Source organism: Mixophyes fleayi, chromosome 5 (genome assembly GCF_038048845.1).
Source record: "Mixophyes fleayi isolate aMixFle1 chromosome 5, aMixFle1.hap1, whole genome shotgun sequence".
NCBI lineage: Eukaryota > Metazoa > Chordata > Amphibia > Anura > Limnodynastidae > Mixophyes > Mixophyes fleayi.
The window spans coordinates 268,796,795-268,822,365 of NC_134406.1; the positions used below are offsets into that span (position 1 = coordinate 268,796,795).

General features: G+C 41.1%; 1 protein-coding gene across 1 annotated transcript in view; it reads right to left on the reverse strand.

Moving 5' to 3' along the window:
- Positions 1–25,571, reverse strand: part of CRHR2 (corticotropin releasing hormone receptor 2) — a 242,740-nt gene that overhangs the window by 172,745 nt on the left and 44,424 nt on the right. The window contains exon 2 of the mRNA XM_075214089.1: positions 10,175–10,268. Coding sequence (XP_075070190.1) covers positions 10,175–10,268 — 94 coding nt within the window. The remainder of the gene's footprint in view (positions 1–10,174; positions 10,269–25,571) is intronic.

Here is a 25,571-nt window from a genome sequence, read left to right on the forward strand (position 1 = left end):
TGCAAAGTTTTTAGGTCGAGTAGGTGAAAAAATGTGAAAAAGACTATAGAAATAAAAGTGATGTATTGTAGTGTGATACAAACACACATGAAAAACAACGCAAATATATTCAATCAATAATCTATGAAGTCCCAACAATCAATATCAGTGAATGACCAAAAAAAAGCAACCTATGTTATTATTACTTTTTATTTCCAAACTAGCATATTACAGAGCAGTGGCGGATCCAGGGGGAGGGGGACGATCGGGGCGATCGCCCCCCCCTATAAGGGGCTTGCTGCTGACGGCTGCACACTGTGCAGGTCCGTTCAGCAGTGACAGTGTGCTGCCCGGCTGCTCTGATTGTGTTTTAATCACAAACAGAGCAGCGGGACAGCACACTGCCACTGCCTAGCGGACCTGCACATAGTGTGCAGCCGCCGGCAGCCTTAGAAATCAGAAAGGGGGCGGGGCTAAATCACCCACCTCAAAAAATCGCCCCTGGTAGAGCAGTTGTCTAGATCCGCCCCTGTTACAGAGCGCTATGTAGAAAATGTCTATTCATTGATGCCCGTCTATGTCCCAGCGAAGCTTGCAAACTATTTTCCCTACCACAGCCACATGAACACACAAGGGGCAATTTAGTTAACCTACCAGGGGGGTAAATGTATCAAGCTGCGAGTTTCCGTCAGGTTTGAAAAGTGGAGATGTTGCCTATAGCAACCAATCAGATTCTAGTTATCATTTATTTACTACATTCTACAAAATGACAGCTGGAATCTGATTGGTTGCTATAGGTAACAATCTCCACTTTTCAAACCTGCCGGAAACTCGCAGCTTGATACAGTTACCCCTAGGAGTGTATGTCCCTGTTTGTAGATTTGACAATTTCAGACAAGATATGATGCTGTTTAAATTAAAATTTGAGCTTGTATAGCTGGAAAAAACACAGATTGAATCACAGTTTTGCATAAAGTGATTCTACTATCCTCTATACACACAAGCTCCAGACCTAAAAATAAAGTAAAAATAGTGTGTATATATATATATATATATATATATATATATATATATATATATATATATATATATATATATATATATAAATACACTCCAACCTCTCTTCATCACCCAGTGATCATCTGCTATGTAAATCATCCGACTTACAACTGTAATATCTCAAATTCAAGTTGATACATTATTGACCAAATGTTCAGCATGTGTTTAAGAAAACAGATGTAGAGAGAATTCATTCATATTATGCCCACTTTTCAGCCTTGAGATCTGTCACACAATAACATACATTTTGCCACGAAATCGCCCTCTTCCCGTCACTAAATAGTGGTAATTGTGCACATTGCTCCATTTTTCTCTCCTTGAAAAAACATCTCATTTTTTGGTAGACATGGAAAAACACTTTTAAAAGCTGCACTTTGGACAGCAATTTCCTGTATGCGCTATGGTTTATTTAAATAATTTTCCATGGCATATGAAAGTGTGAAAATTGCTAAGAACAGTTTACAAATTCTATCTGGCGGTCTGACGCCCCGCGCCCAGTTGCCTGTATAGAGTTTATCCCTGATAAGGTATTTTAAACCTAAGCTATGTATAAAGGTCATTTAGGGCCTTATGTAGAGCTGGATGTAATTTCTATCTAAAGCGCAGATAGTAAGTAATTTGCTGATTCGGCCTCCTCTCAGCTGATCATTATCCATATCAGTTTGTATCTTACACCAGCGGTAAGATCACCGGCCACAGATAAGTTTCTGCCTGGCTAATCAGCGACTGCATCCAGGTCTATGTCGGTCGCATTTCCTTGACCTACGCTTGTACACCCCTTACCTCCCCCGATGCACCTTTATAAGCGTAAGGAGCCGTATATGCAAGAAGCGGCTGGCTCTATACAGACTCAAGCGGACGGCTTTTTTGCGGGCATGTGCCCTAGTGAAATTCATATTTTATGTTACACAAATGGACTTGTGTTCCAATGCAACACCAGGCCCTTAATAATCAGAATAATGGCGGTATCAGATGTGTTATGTGATTGCTAGCATCAATAGAACTGAAATGGCTCCATATTGATCATCATCAACATAAGCAAACCGGGGGGGGGGGTTGTCTAGTGCCTGGAAACCCCCCTCCAAGCCTGGGGCACTGTATAATTGAGGTGGCTGGACCCTGCTCCTGCTTCACACAGCTCTGCTTGAAAAGGAAGAGCTGCGTGCACCTAACAGTAGTGCACGCAGCATTGCCCATGTATATTATGGGGATAGGAAGAGTTGGAGAGCAGCCAAGCACTGTCTAATATTATAGCCACGCCCCCATGCATGCTGGTCACGCCCACTGGTGGCGTGGTGTGAAAACCTCCCTCTACAAATCTTGCGTTTGCCCCTGGTTTTGATACATAACATCGGTGCACAATGAAATTAAACACGCCACTTAATTAAGTTAGTTACTATGATTCTCAGGCCGCGCAGTGGTTAGCATTGCTGCATCGCAGCACTCGGGTCATGGGTTAAATTCTGACCAGGGACCTATCTGTGTGGAGTTTGTATGTTCTCCCCGTGATTTTGTGGGGGTGTTCCGGATTTCCTCCTACGGCCCAAAAAATTCCTGGTAGGTTAATGGGCTGCTGACAAAAATGAGCTTGTGTTATAGAGAATGTAGACTGTAAGCTCCTGTGGGGCAGGAAGTGATTTTTGTATTACCAAACAAAGAGCACTTTGCAGCGTGACTGAAATCTTAGGCAGATGCTTTACTGTAATTTGGAGAAAAATTAGACTTATGGGAAGAAGGGGACCAGAAGAGGCAGATGTAGTGTCAGGACACGGTATATACTGGTTGACAAAAACCATCTCTGCCTCAATGTGTGCTGAAGTATTACGTAACTAATGACAGATTATATATTTACCTTATTGCGGTCATTTCCCTTACAGATTTATTTTACAGAGGTGCGAGTAACGTGAAACACCAGCGTACATGTTCTGTATTAAGTCTGCCCAAGGCTGATACTTTAATGTATCACATTAATAACAGAAAAGGACACTCTGCTTTTTTCAGTGACTTATTGGATATTTGTTATTAAAATTATAATTAGAACTTTACTCCAAATATGGGAGGAACACATTGTATCATTCTCTACAAAACATAAAACTTTAGCAGTAAATGTGATATGTGAATCTATGTATGTGTAAGGATATCGTATCATATTATAAAATAACTTGAGGCAAGAAGTAGTTTCTCTATAAAGTAGAATAATATGCACTTTATCTTGCAGTTAAAATAACAAATCATATCATAGGCTTGAAACCCTAGAGCGGTATTTCTACACCTCCCAAATCACCTCCCTGCCACTTCACACTTGATACTTTGCACCAAACACTTGGTACTTTATATGAAACACTTGATAATTATAAGAAGACATATCTTTCAGCACCAAGCACTGGAGTACCTGGTATAAGTCACTTCAGGCTGGATAGCCATTGGTGTATAAATGCTGCGTCTGACTTTTAGCATTTTTAATGCACATGCATGCCAAAATAAAACTCATTATTTTCTAAGTATCCATATCCATTAGCATTTATACATGTGGTTCCGTTGTGGCATGTTTTGTTTGGATGTTGCTTGTTTCATTTCAGTGATTATGAGGTTGTTTTCCCTTCCATGTCCATGACTTATTCATTCCTATGGCCCATTCATTTTACTGGGTTTCTGACCAAAGCTAAAAGGAAAAAGACATCTCCAAAATGAAAATCCCAACCACACCCAAACAAAATATATAAACAAACTAGTAATAGACTAGATGGGTTTTCTGCTGGGGGATTTTTCTCTGTATTTGGGCCTTTCTGTATAAACCCTCCCTCCCTTCCAAGCACCTGCTGTGAACCTATAAACTGATTGAGCAACTTCCACTGCAGTATTGTTGTTTGATAGGCATGTTTGGCATCAGTAGCTGATGGGGAGTGCTGGTCCTCTATTGTCATTTGGAGGCTCCTGGGGCACTTCTCGGTAAGTTAGCTCTAAATTTAAAAACACATCACTGTATGACCCAATATAGGGACTCTCATTGGTTAGAGTTAGAACCACCCTATTAGCAGGAGCACCTTGACGGGGGCAGGTGGCTTATCATACATTTGCAAATGTGTGGAACTAAGAATTCTGCGTTTTGCGTACAAGTAGAATAGCAGTTTGGTTACTGGTTCACAGGAGTGTGCTGGGGGATACAGTATTTCTCTGTGTTTGTTCCTTTGTGGATACCCTGCCCTTACAAGCACCTGCTGTGAACATATAAATGGATTGAGCAACTTCAATTTCTGCATAGATGGATTCTTTTCTTTAAATTCTATGTTTGTAAGCCACCCGTGCAAAAGGGACAAGGCACAGGATCTGGGATGTAAATGGACAAGATGAGGTATACACATAATTCAGCATACAGTAGAGGCATTCTGACAATTTAAGCTACAAAACCTGTTGCTCAGGCACTGCTCAAGGGGTGGAATGCCCTAATTAGGAGACCTATATATGTCATAGGTAAACGCCTAAATGTGTACAGTCACACCAAGAATAAATCATCCGCCACTGAGAGCACAAAGATGCCGGGGAAAGAACAGAACATCGCAGAGAATGGTGATGGAAGAGACACCTAGAACCCTAGAACACTTAACTAACCAGAACACAAATGCTCAAACCCAGTCCTCAGGAGCTACCAGCAGGTCATGTTTTCAGAATTTCTGTCTGTAGAAACAGAATAATTACTGACTCACATTTGTGTGATTAAAGAAAACCTGAACTGCTGGTAGCTCTTGAGGACTGAGTTTGGGCTCCTCTGATCTAGAACCTATAACTGGCTACAAAGTGTGAAGTATGGGGGCTCAATATGTCTTTCCAATAGGCTGTAAATTATATTTCACTAGAAGTGTTGTATTATAAGCACTCATTCCAGATGCACCCTCCTCCTATAATTGTGCCCCTCCCCCAAAAAGCCCATATAGGTAAACAAATAAACAGATTAACGACCTGCTCGGACAACAGACGTTCCACTGCTGACCGGCCCTTCTAATGATGTAAAGAGCTGCTGCTACTGCGATCTTGATAGACCGGCCACAGCCATACCTAAGGACAAAGTTCTCCCTTAGGGGATACATTATTATTATTTATTATTATTACCATTTATTTATATGGCGCCACTAAATCCGCAGCGCTGTACAGAGAAATCACTCACATCAGTCCCTGACCCACTGGGGCTTCCAGTCAAAACTCCCTAACACACACACACACACACACACACACACAGACACAGACTGAGATCAATTTGTTAGCAGTCAATTAACCTACTAGTATGTTTTTGGAGTGTGGGAGGAAACCGGAGCACCCGGAGGAAACCCACGCAAACACAGGGAGAACATACAAACTTCTCACAGATAAGACCATGGTCGAGAATTGAACTCATGACCCCAGCGCTGTGAGGCAGAAGTGCTAACCACTGAGCCCTCGTGCTGCCCAATTGAGACACAATGAGACACACCTCAGCCACTTGATTACCATAAAATGTGACTTAAAAACTTGTTAAAAACAAGTAAAATATCACACTATACTGGGTGACAAATTTTACTACCAGAGGGAAATGGCGAATTTAGAGTTGTGAGAGGGACACAGCTCAACCCAACTCTAAAATACAAAGTAAAAATAGAGATGACCATTATGTGTAACGAGTCCTATCACCCATTTGTGCCAATAGGACTCTTTGCCGTTGATAAATAAACCCTCTAGTTAGACAAACAGAAAAGAAAGTAAAACTAAGCAGTGCTGACGACACTTTAAATATAACTGATCGGCAGTGATTAAATATAAATATCATTATAATCCTCTTATGTATTCTCTCCACAGGTGACAACAGCTCAAAGCAGACGAGACACCGGGTTTAGCAATAAATGTGAGTATATAATTATTGTTTACATCTTTGTCACATTACGTTTTGCCTTAGAAAAGAAGCTTTTAACTTTGAAACGTTCTTTAGGAGACGCTGGGGAGCGCTCAGCATGCTCCAATAATTCAGTCTTGTACATAGATGGCAGCAATGGACTCATAACATGACAAAGCTCTGGTCTGCACATTGTCAGACAGTATCATATTAATGTTTCCTAAAACACTGCTTTCATTTTATGAGTATGCAACACACGATGTGGGTATGTAGGTTATTCTATGCTTACAATTCTTCTCTGTATACAGTATTCATTTGATTAGGAATGACCACATTGCGTGCTTGGACAATTTAAAATCTAATATCATTAATAGGGGACAATTGAATGCGACGTACGGCCAAACCGCGCTGTTCAGCTGCGAACATTTTCAGGGACCACAGGAACAAAATCGCGAATTTTACTGCGCACTTCTATGAGTTGTGAGGCAAAATCTGCGATGTTATATCGCCGCAGAGAGCCCCCACGGCCGCTCTGGAGCGGTGATAATCGAGTTATCGGTGCTCTAAACACCAATGCTGTTTACTCCTACATAATTATTCCGATAATGAACAGAGCGACATAGAAAAAATAACTACTTACCAGGAAAGAAACACAGAGAAAATCTTATGAGAGGACAACGCGACACTTCCAGATGACGTCAGTTGCGTGCGCAAATTGGAAATTTCGGCTTTTAAAGCAGCAATGCACGTATCCAGGTAAGTATTACCTTTACGTTAGGAGTTAGGGTTAGGGTTAGGAGTTAGGGTTAGGGTTAGGGTTAGGATTAAGGTTAGGGGTTAGGTTTAGGAGTTAGGGTTAGGGTTAGGATTAAGGTTAGGGGTTAGGTTTAGGAGTTAGGGTTTGGGGTTAGGGTTAGGCGTTAGGGTTAGGGTAAGGGGTTTGGATTAGGAATAAAATTAATATTACTATAGTCCGTGCGTTGCCGCTTTAAAAAAAACAAAAACAAAGTCGCGCACGCATCCAACGTCATTTGGAAATGTCGCAATGTCCTCTCATCTGATTTCCTCTGTGTCTTTTTACTGGTAAGTAGTTATTTTTTCTATGTCTCTCTGTTCATTATCGGAATAATTATGTAGGAGTAAACAGTGTCGGTGTTTACAGCACCGATAGCTCGTACTACACCCCTCTGGGGGCACTCCGTGGTACCTCGCAGAGAAATGAATCGGCACTAAAGATTCCATTGAAACAGATCACATTCTAGTAGAATATTAAACATTCTACTATCATTATCATTGACCTATTGTATTTTGTTGCTTAAAAGAAGAATTATACTTTCATGCCCCCCTCTAGCACAAAGCTGAGTGTCTCACCCTAGCAATCCCCAACATTATATTACTATCACAGTTTAAACTTTCCTACATTGCTAAATCTTCCAGGCAAATTGTGATATTCAAACAGTGGAGGGATTGGTGTCAGTTCAGGTGACATCTGATTGGACGGATGTAACACCTATCCAATCAGGTGTCTCCTGCTCAGAAATCCCTAATTTGACACACATTTTAATAGAGCGTTGTTCAATATAATGAGAATATTGTACACCCTACTGTAAAACATAATGTCATCAATGAGCTTAAAAGTGACTTTATGATGTCATTATTCTCTATAATAGAAAAGTTTTAATTTGAAATAAGCAATTTGCTTGTTTGAGGTGCTCCTCATATTCAGCTGTGCTTAGATAAGTGTACTAATAAACTTAATTTTTTTCCTCACTGGTTCCTCCGCTGGCCATTGGTCAAATTATATGATACAACACAGAATTCTACTTACTTGGCGTCCGAAATTCCCTGTGACACGACAGGTCCCTCGAGTGCTCCAGAGAAGTTCTTCTCGCACCTACTCAACTTGTTTCCTACACGTACTAGTGTTGTCGATGCCCCTCCTCCTTTCATGTGATTAATACCTGCCGAGGGGAGGGGCGTCGACAACACCCTAGATAAGAGGACTGCATTGCTGGATCATTGGACACCTCCGGGCTCCGAAACATCGGAGAGACACCAGCCTTTCGGTAATTAATTTCTTATTCTGTCTATACAGCATACTTACTGACCTCCATCCAAAAACAAAATTGTCAATGTTTCTATGGATTAAACCTTTAAATATAATTTAAATTAACCATTATTTTTAGATTTCAATAAATTACAAAGTTTAATTATACTTTATTTATATTGCATATTAAAAAAAATCCTCTTTTAATGATACTACCCTTTAATTCTTAAAGGTAGAATATTTCCGACTTTGAGAACCAGGGGCCTGATTCATTAAGGATCTTAACTTAAGTAACTTCTTATTTAAGTCTCCTGGACAAAACCATGTTACAATGTAAGGGGTGCAAATTAGTATTTAAAGTTGATATTTGTGTATCAACTTTAAATTTCAGTGTACAAATAAGCTATCAAGTATTTGTGTGCTGCATGAAAAAACAGGCAGTATTTGACTTATGCGCAAAACCGAAAACTATTTTGCACCCCCTGCATTGTAACATGGTTTTGTCCTGGAGACTGAAATAAGAAGTTTCTTAAGTTAAGATCCTTAATGAATCAGGCCCTAGGAACTGAATTTGAATTCTACTAACTGAGCAACACTGATGGCTCTGTGGATTCACTCAGCAGTCAGTACAAGGGACAGTGCTATGTGTGTGTTTACCCAGCGGAGTAGAGTCACCGAGGCTCATTACTGAGCCTTAAAGGTGGTCAGGGGTCACGTAATCCTGGAATATGTCCCACAACCTAATCACACATAGATATGTTTAGCATACATAAATAAACACAGAACGGAGGGGGGGGGGGGGGGATCATTTAATGTAAGATTTTCCTATGTGCATTATTTACCCCTGAGATTTGTTCACAGAGATTTGCTGTCACTAGATCCTAAGTGTTTTCCATGTTGGACACAAAGGGCCTGATTCATTAAGGAGCGTAAATGACGATACATTGCGCATAATGAGCACAATTGCTCTGCGCATACCCAGAACCGGACCATACGTCAAAGACGCAGCAGCTTCCAATTCATCTTCGAGCGCAAAAGACATTACAGGGAGGGGAATGGGTGTATGTGCGCGCCAAGTAAGGGCATGCCAAGCTCGAGCGCACGCAGCAGCGTCCAGTTCAATCATCAGTCATCTCTAAGGTATGTGGTTTTTACAAGCTACAGGTCGTTTTTGATGTTTTGTGATTAATGACTATGGGTCTGATTCATTAAGGAAAGTTGAGCAAACAATTGAGTAAGTTTTCTTACTCAAGTTTTCTGGACAAAACCATGTTGCAATGCAAGGGGTGCAAATTAGTTTATTTTTTTTGCACCTAAGGTCTTGTTTTTTAATGTAGCACAGAAATACTTGATAGCTTTATTTGTACACTGAAATTTAAAGGTGATCTAGGACAGGCCCTACCCCAAATATAAATCTGTCTCCACATTTTAAATTTACCTCCCCTTCCAATGTGACATGGTTTTGCCTTACTTACTTTTGCTTAACTTCCCTAAATGAATCAGGCCCTATATTATTAACAGGTGACAATAATTGATTTTTTTGTTCTCTATGAGTTCATTTGTGACTTTGTATTACACAGTGTATTGTATGTTAGAGCAGAGCGGACCTAGACCCGTAATTATCACCAGACTTCTCTTCAGATCCGCTCCTTGTCGGATGTGCAGATACCCGGGGGTAAATGTATGAATCTCCGGATTTTTCATCTCCGGCGTGTTCAGCCTCTTCAGCGCTTAAATTTAAAGCGGCGCTGCATTGTAAAGGGAAGTTTCCCTTTACAATGCAGCGCCGCTTTAAATTTAAGCGCTAAAGAGGCTGAACACGCCGGAGATGAAAAATCCGGAGATTCATACATTTACCCCCGATGTGCGTGTATTTTTTTGTAAAACGCATATTACGTTTGTTTTGCGTTTGCTAATGAATCAGGCCCAATGTGACTATTTGAAACTGGTGCAAAATAATGTTGAGTATTAACTATTGCAGGTTTACTGTACACAGTGATTCTCATTAGCACGCAATTATTTTCCACTGGTCAGGAGTCTGCAATGAATAGAATTGTGGACTCTACTGTACTCTGTGTTCAGCTCTGCAGAGATTTCCATTATGAGGTAATCAGCACTTCTAACACGTTACTGAGCCGACCTCGATGAATACACTGCCAGCATCTCACCCCAGAAACCTAAAGAGATTAACTAGTGAGATCTTTCATTCCCAGGTGAAGGCTGCGTACCTGTGATATTATAGACTGCGGACAGAGCCTCACAATACTTCTCCAGGAGAGCCGTGAAGGACAGGTTTTCTGAACTTGTGCAGTGAAAAATCGTCTGAAAGGAAAAGGAAAGAAATATCAGAATGTTTCTCTGAAAATAAAAGAGTTTTATTGCTTGTTAATGTGAATAAATATATATTTTGACAACACCTTCCTGAGTGCAGTTTCTAGAGCTCTTGTGGGTGTAAGAAAAAAACAATTGATTAGTGTTTAAACACCATCCTCAAGCCTCCCCCCCCCCTGCAAAAATGTGGCAGCACCCACATTTATTAGAGGAGAGTCCCCTCATTTAAACAAGGGTCCCCTTTTATGTCTTGTCTAATCATCACAAGAAAAAGGAGACACAGTAATGGGAATAAAAGCGATAAGTGCATGTTATTATTATTATTATTATTATTATTATAATTATTATTATTATAATTATTTATTTCTATCTAAGGCACCACAAATTCCATAGCGCTAGATATAGAAGAAAGTAACAAAAAGATGAGGTAATACATATAAATAGCACAGGTAAGTGTGAGTAACGCCATGGGGACTCACACAAAGTGCAGTAAAACACATTACAGGATGTACGAGGGAGTCAGACAGTAGACAGACATGGGACAATAGGTAGAGAGGACCCTGCCCGCAAGAGCTTACATTCTAGAGGGAGGGGGGATGAGAGACAGTAGGATCAACTGGGAGAAGATGGAGATGGCAGATGAAAGAAGTGGAGGCAAGTGAAGGTCGGAGGTGAGTCGAGGGAGGCAGGGTAGGGCGTTCTAAAGTTTGGTTGCATTGCGACAGAAGTCTTGGAGGCGAGCATGGAGGAGGTAATGAGGGGTGAATTGAGGCGGAGGTCAGAGGCGGAGCGGAGTGACCGGGTAGGTTTGTACTTCAAGACAAGGTCAGAGATGTATGAGGGAGAAAAGTTGGTTAGGGCTTTGTAAGTGAGGGTGAGGAGTTTGAACTGAATTCTGGAATGGATAGGGAGCCAATGAAGGGTTTTACGCAGAGGAGAAGCAGAAGAGGAGTGATGGGAGAGGAAGATGAGCCTAGCCGCAGCATTCTGGATGGATTGAAGGTCAGAGAAGTGAGAGACAGAAAGACCAGTGAGAAGAAGGTTACAACTAGAGATGGGCGGGTCCGGTTCTCCGAGAACCGAACCCACCCGAACTTTGGGTATCCGAGTACCGAGCTGAGCAGCTCGGTACTCTCCCGCCCATTCCGAATCCAAATCGAGGCCGAACGTCATTGTGACGTCGTCGGATCTCGGGACTCGGTTCTCGCGATACTTCAACTTTATAAATACACGCCTCCACAGCAATCCATCGCCATTTGACAGAGGGAGAGAGCAGGGTGTAGTCATAGGCTAATTAGAGCAGGGACAGAGAATACCATATTGTTCTTGCAATTGCTCTAACCAAAATCGCTAGTGCAGAGAGGAGGATAGAGGTTTATTATTTTTTCTTCATATTTGGCACTCCCCAGCGCTTTTGGGGTGTCCCCCATAATTGTGCATTAATATTTCTGGCTGTCAAAAGTCATATCTGTCAGCAGTATCTACTAAATAATTTGTAGCACACCTCAGTGTTTTTGGGGTGTCCTCCCTAATTGTGCATTAATATTTCTGGCTGTCAAAAGTCATATCTGTCAGCAGTATCTACTCAATAATTTTTAGCACTCCTCAGTGTTTTTGGGGTGTCCTCCCTAATTGTGCATTAATATTTCTGGCTGTCAAAAGTCATATCTGTCAGCAGTATCTACTCAATAATTTTTAGCACTCCTCAGTGTTTTTGGGGTGTCCTCCCTAATTGTGCATTAATATTTCTGGCTGTCAAAAGTCATATCTGTCAGCAGTATCTACTCAATAATTTTTAGCACTCCTCAGTGTTTTTGGGGTGTCCTCCCTAATTGTGCATTAATATTTCTGGCTGTCAAAAGTCATATCTGTCAGCAGTATCTACTCAATAATTTTTAGCACTCCTCAGTGTTTTTGGGGTGTCCTCCCTAATTGTGCATTAATATTTCTGGCTGTCAAAAGTCATATCTGTCAGCAGTATCTACTCAATAATTTTTAGCACTCCTCAGTGTTTTTGGGGTGTCCTCCCTAATTGTGCATTAATATTTCTGGCTGTCAAAAGTCATATCTGTCAGCAGTATCTACTCAATAATTTTTAGCACTCCTCAGTGTTTTTGGGGTGTCCTCCCTAATTGTGCATTAATATTTCTGGCTGTCAAAAGTCATATCTGTCAGCAGTATCTACTCAATAATTTTTAGCACTCCTCAGTGTTTTTGGGGTGTCCTCCCTAATTGTGCATTAATATTTCTGGCTGTCAAAAGTCATATCTGTCAGCAGTATCTACTCAATAATTTTTAGCACTCCTCAGTGTTTTTGGGGTGTCCTCCCTAATTGTGCATTAATATTTCTGGCTGTCAAAAGTCATATCTGTCAGCAGTATCTACTCAATAATTTTTAGCACTCCTCAGTGTTTTTGGGGTGTCCTCCCTAATTGTGCATTAATATTTCTGGCTGTCAAAAGTCATATCTGTCAGCAGTATCTACTCAATAATTTTTAGCACTCCTCAGTGTTTTTGGGGTGTCCTCCCTAATTGTGCATTAATATTTCTGGCTGTCAAAAGTCATATCTGTCAGCAGTATCTACTCAATAATTTTTAGCACTCCTCAGTGTTTTTGGGGTGTCCTCCCTAATTGTGCATTAATATTTCTGGCTGTCAAAAGTCATATCTGTCAGCAGTATCTACTCAATAATTTTTAGCACTCCTCAGTGTTTTTGGGGTGTCCTCCCTAATTGTGCATTAATATTTCTGGCTGTCAAAAGTCATATCTGTCAGCAGTATCTACTCAATAATTTTTAGCACTCCTCAGTGTTTTTGGGGTGTCCTCCCTAATTGTGCATTAATATTTCTGGCTGTCAAAAGTCATATCTGTCAGCAGTATCTACTCAATAATTTTTAGCACTCCTCAGTGTTTTTGGGGTGTCCTCCCTAATTGTGCATTAATATTTCTGGCTGTCAAAAGTCATATCTGTCAGCAGTATCTACTCAATAATTTTTAGCACTCCCCAGTGGTTTGCGCTCAGAATGGATTCAAAGCAGTCCACATATGATCTAAATGAGCAACCAGGTTCTGTCACCAGTCCTGATGTTAGTGTTCCCAGTACGTCATCTGGCCAAGGCGATGTCAAACAACAGAGTGTTTTCAAATTAGTGCAAAAAACAAAAACCAAAAAAAAATTTACTGTATTGAAGCGAAAAAGAAGTGTAACTGAGCAAAAGTTAAGTGACGATAAAAAAAAAATTGCAAGCATGCCATTCTACACACGCAGTGGCAAAGAGAGAATGAGGCCTTCACCTTTGGCTATTAGTGGCAGATCCCAAAAAGTTACCCAGGCTACAATTGGTGCACAACTACTGTTACGCGTCAAAGCCGAGCTGCAAGATACCAGTGAGGCATTACAGGAGAATATTTGCTCTGATTCACAAATGACAACAATCCCTGTGGAGAGTCCATCCAACAGTGGGATGTCTAATCGTGAGCATTCTGCTGATGTGTGCCTTAATAGCCCGAGTGTAGCCGGTGATACCCAAATTGAGGATGCCACTTTGGAATTAGAAGAGGATGAGGGGGAGATTTGTGTAGGCGACGAGGGCGCTAATGATGATGTTGATGAGGATGAGGTTGTTTGTGTAAGTCCTGCACCAGTGGCAGCAGTTCTGGCACGTGACAAGAAAAAGGCCATTGTCATGCCTGGGCATAAAACAAAAAAATCCACTTCTTATGTGTGGAATTATTTCTACCCAAATCCAGACAACAATTGTATAGCCATTTGTAGTGTATGTGAAGCCACAGTCAGTCGAGGGAGGGACCTTAACCATCTTGGAACCTCGTCTATGTTACGCCATTTAACGAGAGTTCATGGCAAAGTGTTGGGAAAAGCTGAAAGTTCTTCCCAAAAGAATACAAGCACTCCCTCATCAGCTAAGACCCTCCGCTCACCGACATACCGACGGCTACAAAATACACCCACCACACCATCCTCATCAATATCCTCAGTAGCGCTCGGAGTTAGCCCGGCATCCCACTTAAGGCTGGATGACTCCGGCACTATTATTGATTCCTCTGAAGAAAGCGTTAGTCCTGCTGCTGCTGTTGCTGCTGCTGGGGGTGAATCGTCATCCCAGAGGCAGGTGAATAAAATGAGCAGTCCTACATTTCAGCAATTAACTGTGAAACAATCATTTGCGAGGGGAAGCAAATATGACAGCAGTCACCCAGTCGCCAAGCGAATCACAGACGCCATGGCTGCAATGTTAGTGTTAGATCTGCGTCCAATCTCCACAATAAACGCAGCTGGTTTTTCACAGTTAATTGAGGTTTTGTGTCCGCGTTACAGAATTCCATCGCGACACCATTTCTCCCGTAAAGCTATTCCACAACTATACCAAAAAGTGTGTAAAAATGTAGAGATTGCGCTGAAAAATGCCATTCTGCCCACTGTTCACTTAACCACAGATATGTGGACAAGTGGAAGTGGCCAAACCAAAGACTATATGACTGTGACAGCCCACTGGGTTGGTCATTCACCTTCACCAGCAGGAACAGCAGCAGCATGTACACCACTACGTAACATTTGTCACAGGCAGGCCACTCTTTGTATCACCGGCTTCACTAACAGGCATACGGCTGACAATTTGTTACGCAAACTGAGAGATGTGATTGATGCATGGCTTATACCACTCGGACTCTCCCCAGGGTATGTCATTTCAGATAACGCCAACAATATAGTGCGAGCATTACAGCTGGGTGATTTCCAACATATTCCCTGTTTTGCTCACACCATCAACTTGGTGGTGCAGAGCTTCCTACGAAATAACCGTGAGGTGCAGGAGATGCTTTCGGTGGCCCGTAAAATTTCAGGCCATTTCAGGCATTCAGCCACAGCATGTAGGAGATTACAGCAGCTCCAAGAGCAGTTTAACTTGCCCTGCCACCAACTTAAGCAAGAGGTGGTAACTCGGTGGAATTCCACCCTGTACATGCTTCAGAGGATGGAGGAACAGCGCAAAGCCATCCAAGCATATTGCACAAGTCATGACATTGGGAAAGGAGGGGGGATGTATTTCACTCTTGCACAGTGGGGAATCCTTTCAGTGCTGTGCAAGGTGCTGAAACCATTTGAAGTTGTGACATGTGAGGTCAGTGCAGACTCTGCTAGTTTGAGCCAAGTCATTCCTTTAATTAGACTATTGGAAAAGCAGCTTGAGAAAATGAAGGAGGAGCTGAAAGCAAGCAATTCAGCAAAGTATGTTGGCCTTGTCGATCAAGTACTTAATTCGCTTCACAATGATCCTCGAGTTATTAAGATCTTGAACTCGGATCAGTACGTTTTGGCCACTGTGCTTGATCCAAGGTTTAAAACCTACATTGAGTCTTTACTTGTAAATGAGCGAGATGTGAACTTTTGCAAGGAGCTATTGCTCAGCAAGTTGGCCGCTGAACTGGGCCTCGGCTTGACGACGTGTCCTCCTTCACTTTCTCAAGCTGTTGCTCGTAAAAAATTAAATTTCCAAAAAAGAAGCAGGGAAGACACAGGGGGCAGACGAGAACAATTTAACATCTGGGCTGGTTTGAAGGATTTTTCAAAAAAAAGTGTCACTTTGCCCATAAGTCCATCCAATATGAGTATAAACATGCAAAGGATGGTGGAGGATTACTTTCAAGAGGTAGTTGATATGGAAATGTCAGACAGTCCCTTTCCTTACTGGGAAGAAAAGCAGGCCATTTGGAAACCCATGTACAAACTTGCTTTGCAATACCTAAGCTGCCCACCCTCCAGTGTGTACTCTGAACGAGTGTTCAGCACAGCAGGGAACTTAGTCAGTGATCGCCGTAGAAGGTTACTTCCCAAAAATGTGGAGAAAATGATGTTTATAAAAATGAACTACATCTTCCACGAGGAAGGCCTTCACCATCCAAGACATCCAAGCACTGACTGTTCTCTAATGGCGGATTCAAGCGGCGATGAATTGATAGTCTGTGATGATGACGTACACACTGATGAGGGTGAGGATGAAGCTGAAGATGATGCCGATAACATCTTTTTAAAACTTTCTATGTAAGTGTAGGGTGCAATCTACCCCCAAAGAGGAAAGGGACTTGTGGCATTTCCATATCACATACCATCTTGAAAGGCTGCTGTTAGGGCAATTTATCCTTAAGGGTAGGGTGTCATAGACAGAGTGACCCTAAACTGGCTTTGTCCATTTTTCATAATATTGTACAGTCTATAATGGCTGAATTTTTTAGTATTTTATACAAGTGGAGGGGGGCCTAGAGAGACAGAAACCAAACTGGCTTTCTCCATGTCAATTAATATTGTACAGTCTATAATGGCTGAATTTTTTGCTATTTTATACAAGTGGAGGGGGGCCTAGAGAGACAGAGTGACCCCAAACTGTCTTTCTCCATGTCAATTAATATTGTACAGTCTATAATGGCTGAATTTTTTAGTATTTTATACAAGTGGAGGGGGGCCTAGAGAGACAGAAACCAAACTGGCTTTCTCCATGTCAATTAATATTGTACAGTCTATAATGGCTGAATTTTTTGGTATTTTATACAAGTGGAGGGGGGCCTAGAGAGACAGAGTGACCCCAAACTGTCTTTCTCCATGTCAATTAATATTGTACAGTCTATAATGGCTGAATTTTTTAGTATTTTATACAAGTGGAGGGGGGCCTAGAGAGACAGAAACCAAACTGGCTTTCTCCATGTCAATTAATATTGTACAGTCTATAATGGCTGAATTTTTTGGTATTTTATACAAGTGGAGGGGGGCCTAGAGAGACAGAGTGACCCCAAACTGTCTTTCTCCATGTCAATTAATATTGTACAGTCTATAATGGCTGAATTTTTTAGTATTTTATACAAGTGGAGGGGGGCCTAGAGAGACAGAAACCAAACTGGCTTTCTCCATGTCAATTAATATTGTACAGTCTATAATGGCTGAATTTTTTGCTATTTTATACAAGTGGAGGGGGGCCTTGAGAGACAGAAACCAAACTGGCTTTTTCCATTTCTTTACATATTTAACTATAAGTGTAGGGTGTAATATACATTCAAAGACGATGGCTGCATTGCCAATATGCATAGATGGAGAGGAAGACAATCTGTTTTGTGTGTAGAATAGGCCTACCAACGAAGAATTAAACTGTTTTTTTGGATGATTTATTACCTCAACAATTAGATTACTTGTCTCTAAAACAGTTGGAGCACTAAATTGGGTTAATTTAGGCCCAAAAACATGGATTTTCCCAAAAAATAGCAAAACAAAACCAAACAAAACCAAAACCAAAACCAAAACACGCAATGGCGGTTTTGCAAAACCAAAACCAAAACCAAAACACGACGGTAATCCAGATCCAAAACCGAATCCAAAACCAAAACGCGGGGGTCAGTGACCATCTCTAGTTACAACAGTCGACGAGAAATGATGAGTGAATGGACCAGGATATTGGTTGCTTCCTGAGAGAGGAAGGGAGGGATTTTTGGGATGTTACAGAGGAGGAAGTGGCAGGATTTGGTGAGGGACTGAATATGAGGGGTAAAGCTGAGGGCAGAGTCAAGGTGACTCCAAGGCAGAGGGCTTGGGTGACAGGGGAGAGAGATGTTGTCAACCAGGAGGGAGATATTGGGAGGGACAGCAACATTGGCAGGAGGAAAGATGGATGAGCTTGGATTTAGAGAAGTTGAGTTTCAGGAAGCGCTGTGACATCCAGGTAGTTACAGCAGAGACAAATAGATACCTGATACCTGGGTTAGGAAGGTGGGAGAGGGGTCAGGGGAGGAAAGATAGATTTGTGTCAACGTCATAGAGGTTGTATTGGAGTCCAAATGATTGAATGAGTTCATCAAGAGAGGCGGTGTAAAGAGTGAAGAGCAGAGGCTCGAGGACAGAGCCTTTGGGAGAGAGGAAGAGGGGGGGATGTATTTGTACTCTTAGCACCCCGATATGCTAAGTCAGCCCTTGTCGGGAGACCACCAGCTATTCAGAAGAGAGTATGACAATTCCTCTTTTTCAACTATTCGTCCAACTTTAATTTTGTTAAAAAATAAATAAATTATCATTTATTTCTATAGCACAAATCATATTACACAGCACTGTACAGTGGGAGTTATCTAATGGGCAGCCTAGCGCTTTACAGTGCTAGACAGCCCTCTGGGGGAGTGACCACGCCCCCATTGTAACATGGCTACAGCCCCATTTGCATTGGTCCCACCCCCTGTCTCGCTGGTGTGGACAGACCCGTTAGGAGGTATGGGGTATTATTACAGTAATTAGTATAATTACAGTGCACCCCATTTTCTTCACATTCCAACTGGCAGCAGAAACCAGATTAAAGTAGCACAGACCTGATTTGTAGACTAGAATATAATGTAATATATGTAAAGAAATACAATGTTTTTTAAACAAAGTGTTATTAACAAAGAAAACAAAAACCAAAATGCATCCAGCGTTGTAGCACCCCCACCTCCCTCCCCAAAAAGCCTTATTCCTAAATCAATATGAAAAAATAACTTTTTCTTACAGTGTGTGCTTGCAGTGCTAGTAATTAAGTGCGCCAATTGGAATTATGCAATCAAGTATTAATTAATTAGAAACACTCCAACAGCTGTCGCTTTACCACGTCTGAATGCAATGGGAATATTCTGTGTTTTTGGCACAATGGTTGTAAGGCTTAGAAATGTGATCAGACATGCATCATATAACCACGGCACAAACGGATTAAATACAATCAGCTGGAGAGGGTAATCTCCAATCAGCCAATCAGAAGGCAGGTAATGAGGAGCGACAGTTAATGCTGCTGATCGCCATCTTCGTCAGTGCGGATTTTGCGCCAGGAGTCGACCCCCGCAAGAGATACTCCTCCTGCTTAACAAAATGTGTCCGGATCTAGAGTTGTACGTATCTTAGACTTAACGCTGCCAACGCCTGGAGAGATGGAACAGGGGGCAGGTGAGGGTGCGTTGAGAATATTTCACTACGCACTACTGTAGGGAAGAAGATTCTATAAAGTAGTAATGGATATAAAGGGGTTTTTGACTCTTTACATTTTATATGGAACATTTGACTTAAGACTGTGATGGCATTATGCTCTCTGGTGTATTTAACATTCCGTTATATTTTATTGCACATAAATAGGGTAATGCAACATTCACATTAACTACTAACATTGTCACGCCGCATCTCTACGGTAACGTAGGGCGTAAGTATGCACATTTTTATGCGTGATGTAGGCCTGGTGCAGAATTACTGCTGTTTTTGAGTTGGACGTCAACTTGAGATGCATGTGACTCAACTAAGTCCGTATGCAGATCTGACCCTTGTGCCTCATTACGCTTGGGGTGGTGGAAGGGGGCGTGTTGGGATAGTTACGACCTGCTCAGATACGTCTCTCCCCGTAACACTTACACGCTGATGATGGCTGTTGCTAACACTAGCTAGCCGCTTCTGATTGGTTAATTTTGGATTCCTCTCTGAAGCTGATTGGTGCTTTCTGCATTGCTGGTGCCTATATAATATAAATATGTGGGCGTATTTTTTAATGAGCTTTTTGCTACTTTCATTCATAGAGGAAGGAAGATAATATCTATAAAAAATATTTTTATTTAAATCAAACCTAACACTGAATGTTGTTTTTGTTATCAAAACAAATGTTAAAAAAAACATTTCTTTTGCTGATGACGTGGTTGGATGTCAGTGTATTTCGCTGTAAGTACGCTTGGCGTAAACCTGGTGGATATGGGTGTAAATACACTATATTTACGTGTGGCATTTTAGAACTTGCTTCAAACTACGCATGAGCCCACAGTATATATATATACGGCTTGTTTTCTATATACACAGAGCCTGATTCACTAAGGAACACAAAATTAACGTATTGTGCGTTTTTTAAAAAACGCATGTAAATTGGGCAGCTCACGTACATATTCAACTAGCAGCGGATCTGTAGAAACATCTCTTGTTGATTACGGGTCTAGGTGCTCTGTACATTGAGACTGATACACTGCAGGATACGTACAATACAGATGTGGAAAATAAATACAGAGCAGAACGTGCAGAACAAAAAAGTATTCAATGATTGTCACCTGTTAATAATATAATCAATAAAGAGAGACAAATGTTATAAACGTGTTTTTTCCCTCAAAAAAAAATCCCTATAAAATATGTTTATTAAGAGGTTATTATTGTACTGTCCATAAAATATATTTTTACAGTTGCTCCTGATTACAAACACATGTTGTAGCATCATACACAGCCGTCATCACTAGTAATCATCACTTACACCAGACCTGTAGCTGGTGCAAGTTATACAACATATAAACACATACTTTAGAGATGCCCAAACCTTGAATTAGACGCAGCTGCGTGCGCTCCAGCTTGGCACGTCCTTACTGTACATTAGGCTGTAGTAAGCGTACTTTGCACTCAAGGATTAATTGCATACACTGGCGTTCTCTGGCACATAGTCTGTTTCTGGGCATGCGCAATGCAATTAAACACATAATACAGCCCTTATTGCATAGTATACACAGTATAGGATACATATATATGAGGCATGAAAGAAAATAATTGATCTCATCCCATGAAAAATCCTCCACTTGTCCCTGCTTTGGAATAATAAGGGTCTCTTGTATTTTCGGCCCCTGGCACTTGGTGCGGTGGAGCGGCGCTGTATATATGTACATCATACTTACCAACTTGACAAATTTGGTTTCTGGGAGAGGTGGGCATGATGGGGGCGGGGCTCGAAAATGCGCATCATTTTGGACCCGCCCTGTGACGTAATGATGCAAAATGCGTCATTTGACAGCGGGGGCAGGGCCAAATGCCGCGATTCACCGGGAATCGCTGCGTTTGGGAGCTAATTCTGAAATGGGCAGTTCCTAGTGAAGTGGGCAGATCTGGGATATTGCCACACTCTCCCGGGAGTCCAGAGACTCTCGTAAAATGCGGGAGTCTCCCGGACATTCCGGGAGAGTTGGCAAGTATGATGTACATTCAGTACAGTAAGGGGATGGAGCAACAAAATCATCCACGCCCCCTAAAAGCGCTTATGATTTTGATTAACACGTATCTTTAGGAGGGGGATGTTTGCGCCTCCCGAGGACCGAGGTAATGATGATGTGGAAAGCACCAGATGTATCTCTATGCTAGATTTAGAGTTGTAATCAATTTAAAATACCTGCAACTCAAAATACAGCCTCGAAAACAGGGGTGCAGTCACGTGCGCCAAAGTCACATTTCTATGCTTTCTATAATTCTAAATCAGGCCCTAAGTTGGAACAACAAGCAATAAAAATAAAAGCTTCAAAAAACAAAAACAGACAGTTGACAGCAATTCTCCTCCTCTATATCCCCCCGGAGTTATTTTGGTTGAGCAGAGCAGACACAGTAACATAAAACATTCCCCTTCTATTCTCATGCTAGTCACGGCTCCGACACATCAGACATTCTTGCCCTGTACATGACTGTGGCATGTGCTTTCAGTAGCAGCCCCGGATTCCGTGCAGCGTTGGGGAGATTTAATCACACTTGTCAGCGGAGTCGTCTTGGGACGGTGCCAGTCCATTTATAAGCTCCATCTGAAGACCTATCACAGGATCAGAGGACTGGTGGTGAATCCGAGTCCCTGGAGCACACATGCTACACATACTGCTGTCTAGGTATGATGTACTCTAGAGAAAGCATTTATTTGTGGAGCTATCTGTGTGTCAGAATAACACTCTACTCGCTGCTTGTGTCTGTATGTAATGTGAGAACCATGTTTATCACAATGTATGTGTATACTTCTCTGGTTACCACAAATATATCGCTGGCGGGTTGTTGTGACAGATAAAACTCACTGGGGGCTGATTATTTGGTTTTAAAGAGTTGTCACTCGAAATGTTAGTCCCTGAAAATGTCCCTGTTTTTCAATATGGACCGATAAAATTTCCCATTTACACAATTGCATCATCGCATTGCAGGGGGTGGGGCCAGAATGACGTGACTGTCCATGAATCGCGTCATTCAGGACCCCGTACCGCCCACTTCACTAAGACGTGCGCAGAATGTTGGAGGATATAATGTCAGTCCCCCACGGCGCACCCAAAGTGCCACTGACATATCATCATCATCATCATTTATTTATATAGCGCCACTAATTCCGCAGCGCTGTACAGAGAACTCACTCACATCAGTCCCTGCCCCATTGGAGCTTACAGTCTAAATTCCCTAACACACACACAGAGACAGACATACTAGGGTCAATTTGTTAGCAGCCAATTAACCTACCAGTATGTTTTTGGAGTGTGGGAGGAAACCGGAGCACCTGGAGGAAACCCACGCAAACACGGAGAGAACATACAAACTCCTCGCAGATAAGGCTATGGTCGGGAATTGAACTCATGACCCCAGCGCTGTAAGGCAGAAGTACTAACCACTGAGCCACCGTGCTGCCCCAGCTTCTTAGTGTGACTGCTGCTCTGAGAGTCCGTGTTAAGCTGGGTACACACTACAGAAAATTTATCTCAATGTGATATCGTTAATGATTTTACCAACGACTGAAAGTCCCGATCAGCAGCCGATTCATGTCTACACACTATAGTCGTTTTACAAGATTTATCGTCAGATCTGTGCTCTTCATCTGTCATAACCATTGGCTGCAAAGATTGTGACTCTGTACACTCCATAGAGATCTATGGACACTGCTGGTCCTGAGTGTATACACACTGCGGGATGTGAACATCATTATTCCATCGTTTATAGAGCTTTGTAGTCCGGTTATAAAATCAAATCAAACAATATGATGTGATTTTGAGCGATAAAACGTGATTGTGAGAGCATACAAACTAAAGCAATATCGGACCTAACAGTGTTTTTCGTGTGATTGGCCCAAAAAGTGGGTGAAAAACCTAAAGTGTGTACCCAGCTTTAAGCTGGGAGAGTAATCGACTCATTTCTTATGTCTCTCTTTAAACCATTTTCAGAAATACAGCTATTGTAAGTTGCCGTTTATTATTAAAATTAACCTGAAACATGTAAGTATACTATATTTCTGTTGTAATTTAAAGATGTCCCCTTTTTGTTCGAATGCACATCCTCCAATTGATTATAAAATGATCAGCAATTATTCAAATTAGTTTCTCTTGTTTACTTTTTCTGTGAAATATAACATTTTAAATGATCAGCTGCTCCACAACACTAAGCTCAGACCGATATCTTTTCAAACTGAATTGATACATGTTGGCTGAAACCTCCAGCTCACAAGTAGATACACTAATATACTTAGTTTTCTACAACAAGCCAATATCAATTTTAATAACAATACTTTGCAAATCAACTGTGGGATATAAATTTAGAATTTTTTTTTTATAGTGTGGACTTCTCTTTAAGTTATATTTGCCATATCTTCTTAATTATTTTCTGGATGGAGCAACCTATGCTTAATTAATTTATGTTTAAGGTGTTTTAATAGGAATCAATTAGATAAGTCAGGATACATTACAAAACACATAGGAAGGACGGAAACTAAGTGGAATGATAGACCAGGGACTCAGCCTCACAACTACAGGGGAACTAAGTTGCAGCGAAATTTCACACAGCAGAATATGTCGTTTCCCAGAGGAGGGAAGTTCCGACTATATCTACAATCATGCAGCCAGTTTAGTATGTAACATAATTTGCTATAAATCATTATATAGGCTGTGGAATGTACCCATGAAGCCAGGATCTACTAATACAGATAAAATGCAGCAAGTCGGGATGCAGCATTTAGCTGAATTGCTGTGATCAAACCTCCTGTGATCCTAAACATATATTTGGCTGCATAAGGATTATTATCCTGAAAATATGAAAGGTGTTAATGGATTCTCTAATCCCTCCGTGCCTCAAGCAGCTGTGTGTATGGCATTTGACATTCGCGCCGTACTAGCAAACTATAGATATCTTAAGCAAAATATATATTTCCTCTTTCAAGTGACTTTCTGTAAAGATCTCGGCATGTGTGAGATTTACTATAACGGCAGGTGCTCTGTGAAGAAACGCTCATTTAAGTCTTCTGTTCGATAAGCTCCTTTTAAGTCTCTTCCAGAATTTCAAAATAACCCGGGGGTGTTTGCAGGAAGGGGGGGGGGGGGATTATGCAATGCTGACGCCTGGAAGCAGTTTACAAAAATGCCCTAAGGACCAGTTGTTTTATTAGGTTTTTTTTAGATATTATGTAAATAAATAAAATTTTATATTTTATTGACAAGCTGCCCAATCTAATAGTCAGTGGAACCCCGTTAGATTAGTGCTAGAGATTGCCAATGAGAAATTATCTGTTTTATGTAAATTGTCTGCCATCCTGACAAATAAAGCTGATGGTAATTATATCAGAATTATGCTGTGAGCTTCATCTTGAAGGTGTCCGTGTCACAAGTGGTGTTAGAAGTGGGATAGATAGATTCCGCTACCCATTCAATCAAGCCAACAATTTGTTCTTGGAGATCTGTAGCTGTAATCTAACTTAGTTCCATAGTTAAATATCACTATATTATTATTATTATTATTATTATTATTATTATTATTATTATTATTATTATTATTATTACTACTACTATATATAATTATTATATAACCGTAATTTAAAGTAGAGATGATCAGACAAATAAAGCTGATGGCAATTATATCAGAATTATGCTGCAAGCTTCATCAAATTTTGCTAGTTTTATATTTAAACACTAATTTATTTTTTTTAAGTAATTAAAAGAGTAATTTTGATAAAGAAATGTTATTCGAACTGCAAACACTTTTGTGGTCCAGGATCTTCGTAGTTTACATTCGAGATTTGCCATTCAAAAATAAAAAAATACATTAAAATGTATTCATTTAAGCTTGAATGTCTGTGAGCTGGTTCACACATCCAAACTGCTCAAACATGGATGAATCGGCTAGATCGCGGATGAACCTGTTAGACATTAGTTTAAATGGATTTTAAGTGCGAATTTATAAATGTTTGTACTTATTCCATAAACTGGTTTGAGAAACAATATTCAGCCAATTGGAGCATTTCTATTACTATTTTCACAAAAAAAATGTACTACTTCACGACCGAAGGGTTCATTCCCACTCATGACCAATAAGACTCTCCTCTGGTTTACAAACTTTCAAGCGTTCTCTGAAAACCCACCTCTTCAGACAAGCTTATAATATTCCTCAACCACCCTCTTAACCTCACTACATTACCCTATTACCACCCTTTACACAATTTCACACAAGACAACTACCCCCTGACCAACATTGTTGCGTGACGGGATCATTTAGC